The 12,323-nt window shown below is 36.2% G+C and overlaps 2 protein-coding genes across 4 annotated transcripts; both read left to right on the top strand.

Moving 5' to 3' along the window:
- Positions 1–430: 430 nt before the first annotated feature.
- Positions 431–3,164, top strand: LOC113283326. Of its 3 annotated transcripts, none has more exons than XM_026532550.1 (3): positions 434–569; positions 655–695; positions 1,360–3,164. In XM_026532550.1, exon 3 carries the CDS (start codon positions 1,746–1,748, stop codon positions 2,967–2,969), a length of 1,224 nt encoding a protein of 407 aa, XP_026388335.1. In that variant the 5' UTR covers positions 434–569; positions 655–695; positions 1,360–1,745; the 3' UTR covers positions 2,970–3,164. The 3 variants fall into 3 exon arrangements, with proteins under 3 accessions (XP_026388333.1, XP_026388335.1, XP_026388334.1); XM_026532549.1 differs by having other exon boundaries at positions 436–569; positions 646–695; XM_026532548.1 differs by having other exon boundaries at positions 431–695.
- Positions 3,165–5,392: 2,228 nt separating this feature from the next.
- LOC113278016 lies at positions 5,393–6,840 on the top strand. Its single transcript, XM_026526961.1, has 3 exons — positions 5,393–6,230; positions 6,314–6,410; positions 6,521–6,840. Exons 1-3 carry the CDS (start codon positions 5,605–5,607, stop codon positions 6,569–6,571), a joined length of 774 nt encoding a protein of 257 aa, XP_026382746.1. The 5' UTR covers positions 5,393–5,604; the 3' UTR covers positions 6,572–6,840.
- Positions 6,841–12,323: the final 5,483 nt, after the last annotated feature.

The raw sequence follows: 12,323 nt of genomic DNA, 5'->3' as shown, positions 1-12,323 counted from the left end.
TCGTCAAAAAAAAAAGGTCAATTAGTCTGTACAGGAAGATAATTGAGGAAGGATAAATATTTTTCTTTTTTATCTCTGTGAAAATCTTTCAATTTCAACAACTTTAATATATTAAAAACGTATAATTTTTATATGTTTAAATGCAATCACATGGCGTTCCCTTATTGGTAGGCACACAGTTGTAGAGGATTTTGGGTGTAGAGAATCCGTAGCCAATAACTTATTAATAACGGAATAAGTCACAGCAAATCAAATCCCTTTTTGTTATGGACAAAGAAACAACAAAGCAGAACAGTGCCAGGTAGATCCGGTTAAACCTCCGAGCCTATTTTTGTAGATTTCCGAACCTAATATTATTGACACACGAACCTAAAAGCTAGCTGGATACAGGCTGTCAGCAACCCAAAGCCCTCCTTCTTCCTCTCTCTCTCTATTCCCCCACCTTTTCTCTCTTCCTCTCAGCTTTTTTGTTTACTCCCTTCTCTCTCTCTCGAAATCGTTTCTCTCCGCTAGGGTTTCGATTTTCTTTACAGAGATTACGAATCTGCATTGGAGTTTTACAGATCGAGGTTTGTTACTAGATAAGCTTTCGATTGGTGTTTTTTTTTGTTCGATTTGAAGCTCGTTTGGTTGTTAAAACTACAGGCGAAGAAGAGATCGGGTTATTGAACTGGAATGCTGTGAAGAATCATAAGGTATTTTACGAACTTTTGTTTTGTTATCGATTTTGTTTGTTTATTGGCTCGGATGATTATAAGGTTTGTGGATGAAGTGGTAGAATTTGCTTTTGTGAATGTTTTAGTTAGTTTAATCCATGTTTAGACGTTTAGATTCAGAGGAATTTGAAGTTAAGATGAACATGAATGTAAAAACAAATCCTGATATTTGAGTTTTTTTTTTTTTTTTACTTTGATAATTCACCGTTGAAGATTTAGATTTAGAGCCAAAAAACGGTCAGATATCGACTGTGTATAGAACTTTATGTGGAATCGTCTTTTGATGGAACTTTCTGCTATAGATATTAAGATTCGATGGAAGTATGTAATGTATGTGAAAAGTTAATCTTGTCAGTGATAATTTGTGTGTCAATTTAACTCTGCTTGAGAATTGACCTCGATTCTCCAAGCAACTTGTTTAGCTTTGGTTGTTAGTGATTTAGTATTCATAATGTTAATTTTATATTTATTATTGTTGCTTTGGTTTTCATTTAAGCAATTATAGTATGCGTTGGTCTGATGTTGGGTGCTTGAAAGGGTCAAGGAAGTTGGCTTGGTCCTGCGTAGTTTCAATATATGGGTTTGAATTTTCTTTTCTTTTTTCTGTTAATTGGATTGCGTCTAAGATTGTTTGCTATTTCAGTTTTAGGTTCATGCGATGAGCAATTGATTCAGTGCTGGACCTGAAGTCTACTTCAGATTTTAGATATAAGTAACACTCAGTGACGTGATAGGAAGGGAGTACAAATTGGCGGTACTGGGGTTTGTTGACAAAGCATTAATGGGATGACTAGAGTTGTTGACTGGGTGTTGCACTTGGGTTTTGAACACGCAACGAATTCGAGTTTGTGTTGATAATTGGCTGAAGTTGTCACATGTATGGTTCTTTTGTGCTCCAGAATTGTTCAATATAATCTGGAAGCTGCTGCCTCATTCTTATTGCATTAAGAAGTAGGCTTTGACGTCTCTGTAGGGCTCTTCCCGTCTCCATGCTGGCAGAGAGCATGCGTGGAATCTGTGCTTCGGGTAATGCCCCTGACCATACTCGTCGCCGATGCACTCGGTGTGGTGACAATTTGTCTAGTCTCTCTGTTAGTACTTCTGGGATTATTCTGCATCCTGTACTCAATCTACTTCCGCACTTGTACAAGAACGCAGAGTTTAATTCAACTAGGTTACTTCAATAAACCTTGGGTCATCCGGATTACCCTTATTCTGTATGCGTTTTGGTGGGGTTTTGGCGAGGTTGCCAGGTTAACTTTATTGAGACGAAGGGATAAAGTAGTATATGATCTTGGCTTGAAATGGCAGCAGAATATTTGCAAAATCTACGTCCTTTCAAATCTTGGAATTGCAGAACCATGCTTTCTTCTGACCATTGTGTTTCTCCTTCGCGCATCCTTGCAGAAAAGGGAGTCTGGGACTTTAAGCCGGCAGTGGAATGCGAAGACAGCCGGTTATGTTCTTTTGAATTGCCTCCCATTATTTCTTCTTCAGTGCATCTTAGTTTTAGCAGGTCCAAAATTCAACGAAAAGAAGAGCCATGTATGGAAGAAGGTGCCTCATTACTTTACAAGCACATCTACTCTTCTTAATGATGACATTGCCATGTGTACGTACCCCTTACTTAGCACAATCCTCCTAGGGCTGTTTGCCACTGTCTCTACTGGTTATTTGCTGTTGCTTGGTAGGCGAATGGTCTCTTCGGTCATAAACAAGGGTTTGCAGAAGAGAGCTCTCTTTCTCATATGCATGGTCTCTGGTGTCTTTCCATTAAGGGTTATTCTACTTGGATTATCTGTTTTATCCCTTCCAGAGCAGAAGTTATTTGAGGGTCTTGTTTTCTCTGCTTTCCTTGTGCTATTAGTTTCTGCCTGCTTGGGTATCTGCATGCTTGTTTATTGTCCAATTGCGGATTCTTTGAGACTAAGAAGAGATTTAGGAGATTTGGAAATTGGAAGAAGAAGAAGGTCCTTGGATGATCAAAATGATACTGCATCTCTCATCGCGAACCAAGTACTTCTTGAGGCAAGCTCAGTTACTAGTCTCGAGAGAAATTCTGATGCTTCTGCGAAGCGTGGATCAATCTCTTTTCGGACTATGCTGAAAGATGAAACTCCAAATGCCGAAGCGTTTGAAGAAGTCAGCCTCTTCTCTTCTGCTCATAGACGCCAACTTGAATCTCCACCCGCCTCTCCACCAGCTCCAGGCCAGCCCATGCTTCCTCTGAAACAAAAAGTTCCAGACGTATAAAGAAGTCAAGGAAAGACTTAAAGTGACGGCCCTGGTGATGCTTAAATCAGTTTTGTGGTTAAGGTTATTATATGTAAATGGCCAAGTGTTTAACGATAATGATTTAATAAGGGATCGCTGTGCATAGGAAATTCAGTAACTGGTGTTCTAATTCTTTTCTTTTTTATCTGATGAGATGCCCCTTATGTGTCTGCATTTTCAATCCCTCTTGTTTGCTTTTTTTTTTTTTTTTTTTTTTTTTTTTAACTTTCTCCAACTTGGTTGTAGGTGTCTTGATGATTTACGGCAGAATAACTGTTGGGCTAGATTAAAAGTCAAAACCACCTTTTTTTTTATTTTTTTGCAAGTTAGAAAAGCACTGGACCATTTTATTTATTTTTTGTGGAATTTTGATAAGGTACCCCGTATTTTTAAACCCATAACATTAATGTCCTCGTTGTTTTCAAACTTTCTAAACTGCCATTACCGTTTTACTTTCATATTTTGGACCCGCATAATTTAGTCACGGGCCGTTTATTTAGTCAAAAACTGGGTTAAATTACCATAACTCCATCACTTATCCTAAAAGAAAAACAAACATCGTTTTCAACGACATTCTTTCCCTTCCTCCTTCTCTGCTGTTTCAGAAGAAAAATTTGGCGATTCAATTGAATCGATAGGATTGTTAAATCGATAGATGAGTCTGGGTTGATTGATTATTTTATTGAAGATTAAAGGGACTGATTTCATCGATGGCGACGACTAGAAAGGAAAAGGTGATGTCCAGGTAAGAGATTTTGAAACCCTAAGTTTTGATTTTGTTAGATCAGTACTTGCATGATGTAATAAAATGATTTCGAAGCTTTTTCAATGAATATAAAGTGAAACCCTCACTTTATTGTTTGAAACCCTAACTTTTGCATCATTGTTTATCTGTTTCTTTTGTTTTGTCCGTGAAAACAAAAATCAAATCTTTTTTTTTTATGTTCTTTCTTTTGTTTTTGTCTGTCACTTTAATCTGAAAACACATGATGATTTAGAAGAATCTGCACTCGAACCTGATGAAACACTTTTATTTAAGAAAAATTAATTGTTTAATTTTGTTAGAATTTCTGTCTGTATTTGTATGTGTATTGGGTCTGTATTTGTATGTGTATTGAGTCTGTATTTGGTTTGTATTTGGGTCTGTATTTGTATGTGTATTGAGTATGTATTTGTATGAATGCTTTATAATATTTTTTTGTATTTCTGTATATTTCAGTGGCAACATTGATAAGGGAAAAACCAGGTTTAGAGATATAAGTTGTTATTGTACTGACATCAACATTGAGTTTGCTTTCAAAAAGTTACAAAGAGACAAGATGAATCTGAGGATGTTTCAGCAAATGGTTCACAAGAGGTTATGTTTGGAAGATATAGATGAAGTGATTTTAATGTGGATATCAGAACATGGACATCCATGGACTCTAAAGAATGATCAAGCTTTTTTTTTGGTTTTGGGACAATGCTGTGGTAAATGGAAATAGTTTCATTCAGTTGGTTGTCAAGATTAAAAATCCAGAATGGGATGTCACACCTAAGAAATCAGCATCAAAGTCACCTCAAGTGAGAAGAATCTCAAGACTTGGAGGTGAGAAGAACAAAAGTGATGGTGGTGCCACTGCTAGGAAGTTGTTTGGGCAGGGAAGTTCACAACCTACTCAAGAAAGTGTTGTTGGTGATAATTTGAGAGAAGGATCAAGTAGTACACCAATTCAAGTAGATGAGGAACCACTTTTAGTTGGTGATGAATTTTTTGATGAAGAATATTGGTTGAAGAAAATGAAAGAAAATAAACTAGATGAGACTGTAATTCAACTTGAGAACAAAGAACTGAACGAGTGCCATCCTGTAGAAGATCCTGAAGCTGCAGCTGCTTATAATAGTGACGAAGACAATGAAGATTCAAGTGATTCTGAAAGTGAAAATGCAGATGAAGGTGCTTATAGCCTAAAAACTTGATTTACTGTTTTGTACTTTTGTGCATTTAATATGTATTGATGTATTAGTTATTGTTGTACTAACTGATTCAAGTTATTGTTATGCAGATAATGATGATTCAAGTGATGTAGTGCAGAAGTAAATGACCAAGGTAGAAAAATGACATGTCACTTTAATGTTCTTGCTTTTATGGTTTTAGCATATTATTATTGGGCTTCCATGATTCTTATATGAGTGATGAAGGTGTAGAACTAAATACAACTCTTTTGTTTTGTACTTGTTTAGGTAAAAAGGGTGACGAAGACCCACAATATTACAAGGATTTCCAAGCTGAGAACCCTGAGTTTGAGGATGAACCTGGTGAGCTTTTTGATGAATCAGAATTTGTTCAACCACTGAATCCTTCACAAATGATAGTAGGTACTACCTTTCCTGATAAAAATGCTTTCCAAAGACATCTAAAGCTTTTCTGTGTAAAAAATAAATGTGAATTTAAGGCTGAAAAGAGTGACAAGAAAAACTTAGGGTTTGGTGTGAAAATAGGTTTGATGATAGAGGAAAGGTTGAGTGTGAGTGGTTTGTTTTTGCTTCAATACTTCCAAAGCAGTCTACATTTAAGGTTAGGTCTGTGAACTTAACCCATACTTGCAAGGGTAGGATTGTAGAAGACAAGATAATGAATAGATCTGCAGACCCTCCATTAGTAGCTGAAGTTATACAAGACCAGTTGAAGAATGGGTCTGGAAATGTAATCCCAAGACCAAGACAAATTCAAGAGGATTTCAAGGCTTCTCATCTCATTGATATTACTTATCATACATCATGGAAGGCTAGAAACTTAGTGATGGAAGCTAAGCATGGGAGTTATGAAGAGAGTTACAAACTAGTTCCTCAGTTTTGTAAGATGGTGTGTCACTCCAACAAGAATTCAGTTGGAACTTTATCATATTGTAATACTGACATGGCTTTTGAGTCAATGACAATAAGCTTTGCTGGAGCTATCAAAGGATGGAAGGATGGGTGTAGATCAGTTGTTGGATTATATGCTTGTCATCTAAATGGTAAGTGTGGTGGTGTGTTGATGGCTGCAACTTGGTTAGATGGTCAAAATGGTTTAGTCACATTAGGAATTGGTGTTTTTCCTGCTGAAACAATTGAGAATTGGACTATGTTCCTCACTAACTTGAAGCCATTACTCTTAAGCCATGAAAAGCCATTGACATTCATTTCAGATAGGCAAAAAGGGCTACTTGAAGCTGTTCTTGCTGTGTTCCCAGACTCACATCACATATATTGTTGGAGGTGAGCTTCTCAACTATTTTATTGCTTTTGAAAATTAATTTTTTTATGGTGTGCTAGCTATTTATAAGTTTTTGTTGTTTCAGGCACTTGTATAACAATTTCAAGCAGCACTTTAAGGGACAAAAGTTGTATAGCTTAATGTGGAATGCAGTCAAATGCTACAAGAAGAAACATTTCTATGTAACATCTCAGAAACATTTCTTATTGTTGATATGTTTATGGTTTTTCTATGGTTTTTATATGTGTTATAAACTGCTAATTTGTTTATGGTTTGTGTTTGTTGTATGCAGAAACATATGGAAGATAAGAGAGGAGAATCCTGCTGCTGTGGTGTACCTTGAAAAGGCTGGTTTTGAGTCATGTTCTAGAGCCTTTTTTGATGACACTAGTAAGTGTGAACACCTAAATAACAACTTTAGTGAGTCATTTAATTCCATGGCAAAAAACCTTAGGGACAAACCAATATGTAGACTAGGAATTCTTTATAATCAGTTGGTTATGAGTTTGTTTCACAAAAGGAGAAAGGAAAGTGAAAAATGGAATCCAAATGGATTGGCTCCTACTGCTATGAAACTGATTGGTAAATTGTGTAAGTTGGTTGGTGCATTTAAAGTAGACCCACGTGTGAGTGGTAAATTGTATGAAGTTACAAATGAGGGTAGCAAGGCAATATTTATTGTCAACTTGGAAGAAAAGGAGTGCAGTTGTCTACAGTGGCAACTCAGAGGGTTTGTTTGTCAACATGCTGCTTGTTTTTTGAAGCCACTCAGACCTGATTGGACAAAGTAAGTATACACTTAACTGCATCTCAACTTTACTATGTTTTTTTGTCAACATGTTGTCAACTTTAAATGCCTTGTTGGTGTTTTTCTTTTTGCAGGTATTGCTCTCATTATTACACAGTTGCTGCATACAGAGCCACATATGCTTCAGTTGTCTTTCCATTTACTCCTCAAGAAGATTGGCCTGAGGTATTTGCAGACTTATTGTATTTCCATTTTGTAACTCAAATGTATGTTATTTATACCTTCTCAAATGTATTTCCATTTTGTAACTCATTATTTATTTTTTTAGTTGGAAGAACATGAAAAGGTTGATTTGGAACCTGCTATCAAGATTAGGAAATCAGGAAGGGTTAGAGTTAAGAGGAGGAAAGCATGGGATGAGCCTAAAGCACCTACAAAGGAATATTCATGATCAAGATGTAAATCTACTGGTCATAAAAAATCTACATGTATGGGTGGTGATGTTGGAAAGAATCTAAAGGCTAAGAGGCAAATAACCCAAGTAAATGGTGCTACCTTCAAATTTTTTGACAGACCTGCTTCTAAGAAGAAGCAATCATCTTAACCATCTACTATTAGAAAAAAAACAATTACATGTTCTTCTAAAGCTAAGAGAGCTCCTTCTAAAGCTAAGAAAGCTCATGCTAAAGCTTCTACAAGTTCAAAGAAGCAGTAGTTAGGGTTATGACTTTTTAGTAATATTTTGGAACATCTGTTTTATTTTGGAACATCAAATGTTATTTTGGAAGATCTTTATGTATGAAATTAGTACTTTTTAAATCATGTGTTACATATGAAATGAAACATGTTTACATGTTAAGTCCTTTTCCCAATTTTGTAATTAAATCAATCATTTGTTGTATAGAATCTCTAACTCTCTCCTTTGCAGCAATGAAGATAACATCTGTAGCCCATCTAAAAGCATCACATTTTTGGCAGGTAAGGTAAGCTATTCCCTTGTTATGTTGATTGTTGCATATCTTCAGGTACATTCTGGAATTGCAGGTTGAAGAGAAGCAAAGTTGATGGTGAAGTGGACAACTTTCAAAGCAGTGATCATCTTCTCCACAAGCTTGGAAGCTTTTAACTGATGGTAACAATATCAACTTGGATTTACAATGGTCAGAAGCATCTTCAAACCACTCAAAATAATTGCAGGTAGGCAGTGTGCACTTTAATAACATTTTTCCATAGTTTTCATTTTTTGTAGATTGAAGAAATGCTCTTACACCATTACAGGGAACATGCTTGCACCTGGAATATAGCCAAGGACACATTTTTGTGTCATGATTACCTTGTTCACACATTGCACACTCACTGAGAATATTTTTTTTTCATTCTCACCTTATTGTTGTTGTTGTTGTTACTACTACTACCTAAAGAGTCTTTTGCACCTCCACCCATCAATATTTCTGAGTTTTCTTAGCCTATAGTGAACTTTTTTGAGTTGCAGAAACATATGAAGATCATTTGTATATATAGAGGTTGAAGAAGATGGAATTGAGAATAAGACCGTCGGGAGATTAGATCTTATTGTGGGCAGTTGATTTTTCTTTTCTATTGATTGTTAGATGGATGCCACGTGTTTCTTATTAAATCGAGTCGAATCGGCGTTTCAACTGGGCAATTCAAGTAGGATTCAACTCTATTTAGTTGGAAGGGGTTTTTAGACTTTTTTGTACTGCCATCTAAGCATTAACGGCTGTTAAATGATGTTTACTGTTTTTTGAATAAAACGGTCAAGGTAAGGGCACTTTAACAAATTGCAAAAAAACGGGGGCATTTTTTTAGTGTAAAGTGAAAAGTAGGGGTACTTTATCAAAAAGCCCTTTTTTTTATGTTGATCGATAAATAACCTAGTGGAGAACCATCAAGTGGCCTGACAGTTATGCTCCCTCCCTCCCTTAGAGGACATAAGGGTTCAAACCATGGACCTTATAAGTAGTATATAGGTGCCACAATTAGCCACTATACTAACCCAAGAACCAAAACCCATTTTCCAGTAGCAAGTACCGGGTTTGGGTAGGAGACAATGTTAGCTCCCAAATATAGGACATAGTTTTTGCGCCGACCTGACCAAGCACTGCACAACCCGTAGGAAAAGCCACTATACTAACCCATCAAAATAAAATAAAATAAATAGGCTAGTGCAATTGGGGACTGATAAGGCCTATTCCTATGCACATGCCAAAAAAATGATGTTTGGCATACCAGGTGGCATGGAAAACCGATTGCGCCACTATGGGAAAACCGGTAAGAGATAGACATTCTAGCGAGCGATATTCATAGTATCTCCAGCGATTATGACTTTTCCACTGGCGCTATTCCCTCTCCCGCGCGATTTAAATAATAACTCTCGCGATACTATGATTATCGACCAATAATTATTCTACAACAACTATTTCCCCCTATGGTTCCTATATATACGCCCTTTTACTTCTCCAGATAACTCACACCTACTTATACAGATATTTCACCTATATTCTCAATTTTAAATTTCATAATCATCAATGTCGAGATCCAATGAAGAAAGGGATATTATTATGAATTGGTTCAGATTACAGTAAGAAAGGTATCGTATGAGGTTGCAATAAATTTACGAAGAGGAAGCTGAAGATAATAAACTAATCGAAATTTTGATGCTTGTACATACGGGACAAATACCAAGAGTTCCAGAGCCCAAAGAAGTATTATCAAGAAGATATACGTATCGAGGGAGGGAATTTTGCCACCAAAAGCTGATGCACGATTATTTTCTTCCAAATTGTGTGTACTCTAATCAAAATTTTCAAGGTTGATTCCGCATGCCTCGTCATCTAGTGAAAAAGATTATTGAAGAGATTTGTCGAGTAGAACCTCAATTCAATTATCAGTTTGATGCACTGAATATTAGAGGTCATAGTCCTGAACAAAAAGTTACTCCGGCTTTAAGGATTCTAGGTTATGGCAGTACCTTCATATGGGTAAAACAACTTCTTACACTTACCTTTCATTGTTTTGTGAAGTAAAAATTAATCATTTTGGTCCAACATATTTACGAAAACCAATCAACGAAGATGTTAGACAAATATTGAGGGAGAATGAGGAAAGGGGATTCCCAGGAATGTAAGGTAGTCTCGATTGTATGCATTGGGTATGATAAGGAGGCCGTGTATGTTGGGATGGTCAATATAAGGGTCATTATGCAAGACCAACAGTTATCCTTGAAGCTGCCGCTTCTTATAATTGTTGGATATGACATGCTTTTTTTGGTCTTCCGGGTTCCAATATGATATTAATATTTTGCACAAGTCGCCTCTGTTTGAAGATTTGAAGTATGCAATTTCCCCCAAAATCCGTTTCATGATCAACGACCATCAGTACACTCATGGCTATTTTCTTGCAGATGGTATCTACCCAAAATGGTCCACCTTGGTTCAACGCTACCGTCAGCCTCCTGCTGGTGCATTGGGTCGTTCATATCGAAATTTTAACGATGCCCAAATGGCCTTGAGGAAGGATGTGGAACGCGATTTTGGAATTTTGAAGAGAAAGTTCGCTATCATTTGTGGCCCATATTTTGAGTTGAGTCCTCGTAAAATGCACAAGACTATGCTCACTTGCATATTTCTCATAACATGGTAATTCAGGAAACCCGTCATGATTCGGATTGGACTAATTATGAAGATGAAGATTTAAGGCCGGAGATTCGACCACAAAGAGGCATCCCTGCAAGGAATTATGGTCAAATGACTAACTACATTCAGAACCAAAAATTTGTATGACATGTTAAGAGATGATATGAGATTGAGTCTTTGGGCAGAGCATGGAAGACAATGATTAAGCTATGTATTTTTTTTTAGTTATTTATTTTTAATCTTTAGGTTATTTATTTTTCTTAAGTTATGTATTTTTAAAAGTTATTATTAAATGTAATGCAAAACTTATTAAAAAAAACATTTCTAATTAATAAACTTCAACATTTCATTTCAAAACAATATTAGATGGAATGAATAAACTAATACATATCAAATTAAGATTTAAACTAGTACATTAAAACTTAAACTAATACATTAAAACTTAAACTAATACATTAACCATCTAGAGGAACTACTACATCAAACTCATCATCAGTTCCATCATCATCATCATCATCATTGGATTGGTTGTTAGTAAATCCAGCTTGCTTTTCAATATGTGCTTGTATCCTGTCAAATTCAATTTTCCATACATGTTTTTGTTGGGAGTTCATAATTGAAGTGTTATCTTGAAGAATTTTATGCTTGTCATAGTCAAATCCAAATTTTTATTGAGAAAGACGACTTTTCATACTCTCCGTTTTTGAAATTTCCTATCAACTGATCTTTTCTTCTCGACGGTCTTTTGATGTTCCATAAACTCCGCCATGTTAAATCCTCCGAAACTCCTTCCTTCTTGAGTTAATTTTCTATCCAGTTTTGCATTGTTCCTCCCAGGAAGTTTTCCCTTATTATTACCATCACCATAATTATTGAAAACTACGTTGGCATTTGAGCTTTTAGGGGTATCTAGTGAAAAATTTGATGGACCTGGTGAAAATGGTGAAGAATTTGGTGTTGAGGGAGAAGAATTGTATGACGACATTTCAGGTACTTGTTGTTATTTGATAAGTAATATAGATTATATTTGTTCAACCCCTTCAAAATATGATAACAACTTTCGTAAGAGAACTGTTTACCATGTTTTCGTTGCCAATCCGTACGAACCTCTCTTTCAAAATCAACATCAGTCTAAGCACTGTCCTTGCCTTTTCTCTTGGCTTGCATTATTAATGCAACATAAGCGGCCACTTCCCGGTTGATTACAATAAAGTGTTCTGCCAATCCTTTTGCATAAGGACCATGGATGTTCATGGTTTGATCTCCATATTTCTTAAACATGTTATCCCACATGGTGTTACCATGTTTTTGTGCACCATCAATACAATCTTGGGTAAAAAAAACATAATTACGACAAATACATTCATCTTCTACCATGTTGTATTTTGCACCACAGACTCGGGCCTTTTTACCTTTGCCTTGACTTTCAGATTGTGAATCTATTTTACAAGAAAATATAGAATTGTAGAGGAGGTGTGATAGTTTTAGATTTGAAAAAGATTGAGAGATTTAGAAATTCAGGTGTGAGTTGATATGAGTTTGAAATTAGGTATTTATAGAGAGGGGAAATTGTAGCGGTTGGATACGGAACTGATAAGCGTTGATCTTACCATCGAGCGACAGCTTGACTATCGCTGGCGCTGGAATGACCATCGAGCGATGGACACTCTATCGCTCGCTGGAAACTCTGT

This window comes from Papaver somniferum, chromosome 5 (assembly GCF_003573695.1).
Source record: "Papaver somniferum cultivar HN1 chromosome 5, ASM357369v1, whole genome shotgun sequence".
NCBI classification, from domain to species: Eukaryota; Viridiplantae; Streptophyta; class Magnoliopsida; order Ranunculales; family Papaveraceae; genus Papaver; species Papaver somniferum.
This window is presented reverse-complemented; position numbering and strand designations above follow the sequence as displayed.

Excerpts from the sequence above, each read along its gene's own strand:
- LOC113283326 (XM_026532548.1), top strand. The coding sequence starts at position 1,746 with ATGCCCCTGACCATACTCGTCGCCGATGCACTCGGTGTGGTGACAATT.
- LOC113278016 (XM_026526961.1), top strand. The coding sequence starts at position 5,605 with ATGAATAGATCTGCAGACCCTCCATTAGTAGCTGAAGTTATACAAGAC. Across the intron at positions 6,231-6,313 it reads CATCACATATATTGTTGGAG|GCACTTGTATAACAATTTCA; the intron begins GTGAGCTTCTCA and ends TTGTTGTTTCAG. Across the intron at positions 6,411-6,520 it reads ACAAGAAGAAACATTTCTAT|AAACATATGGAAGATAAGAG; the intron begins GTAACATCTCAG and ends TGTTGTATGCAG.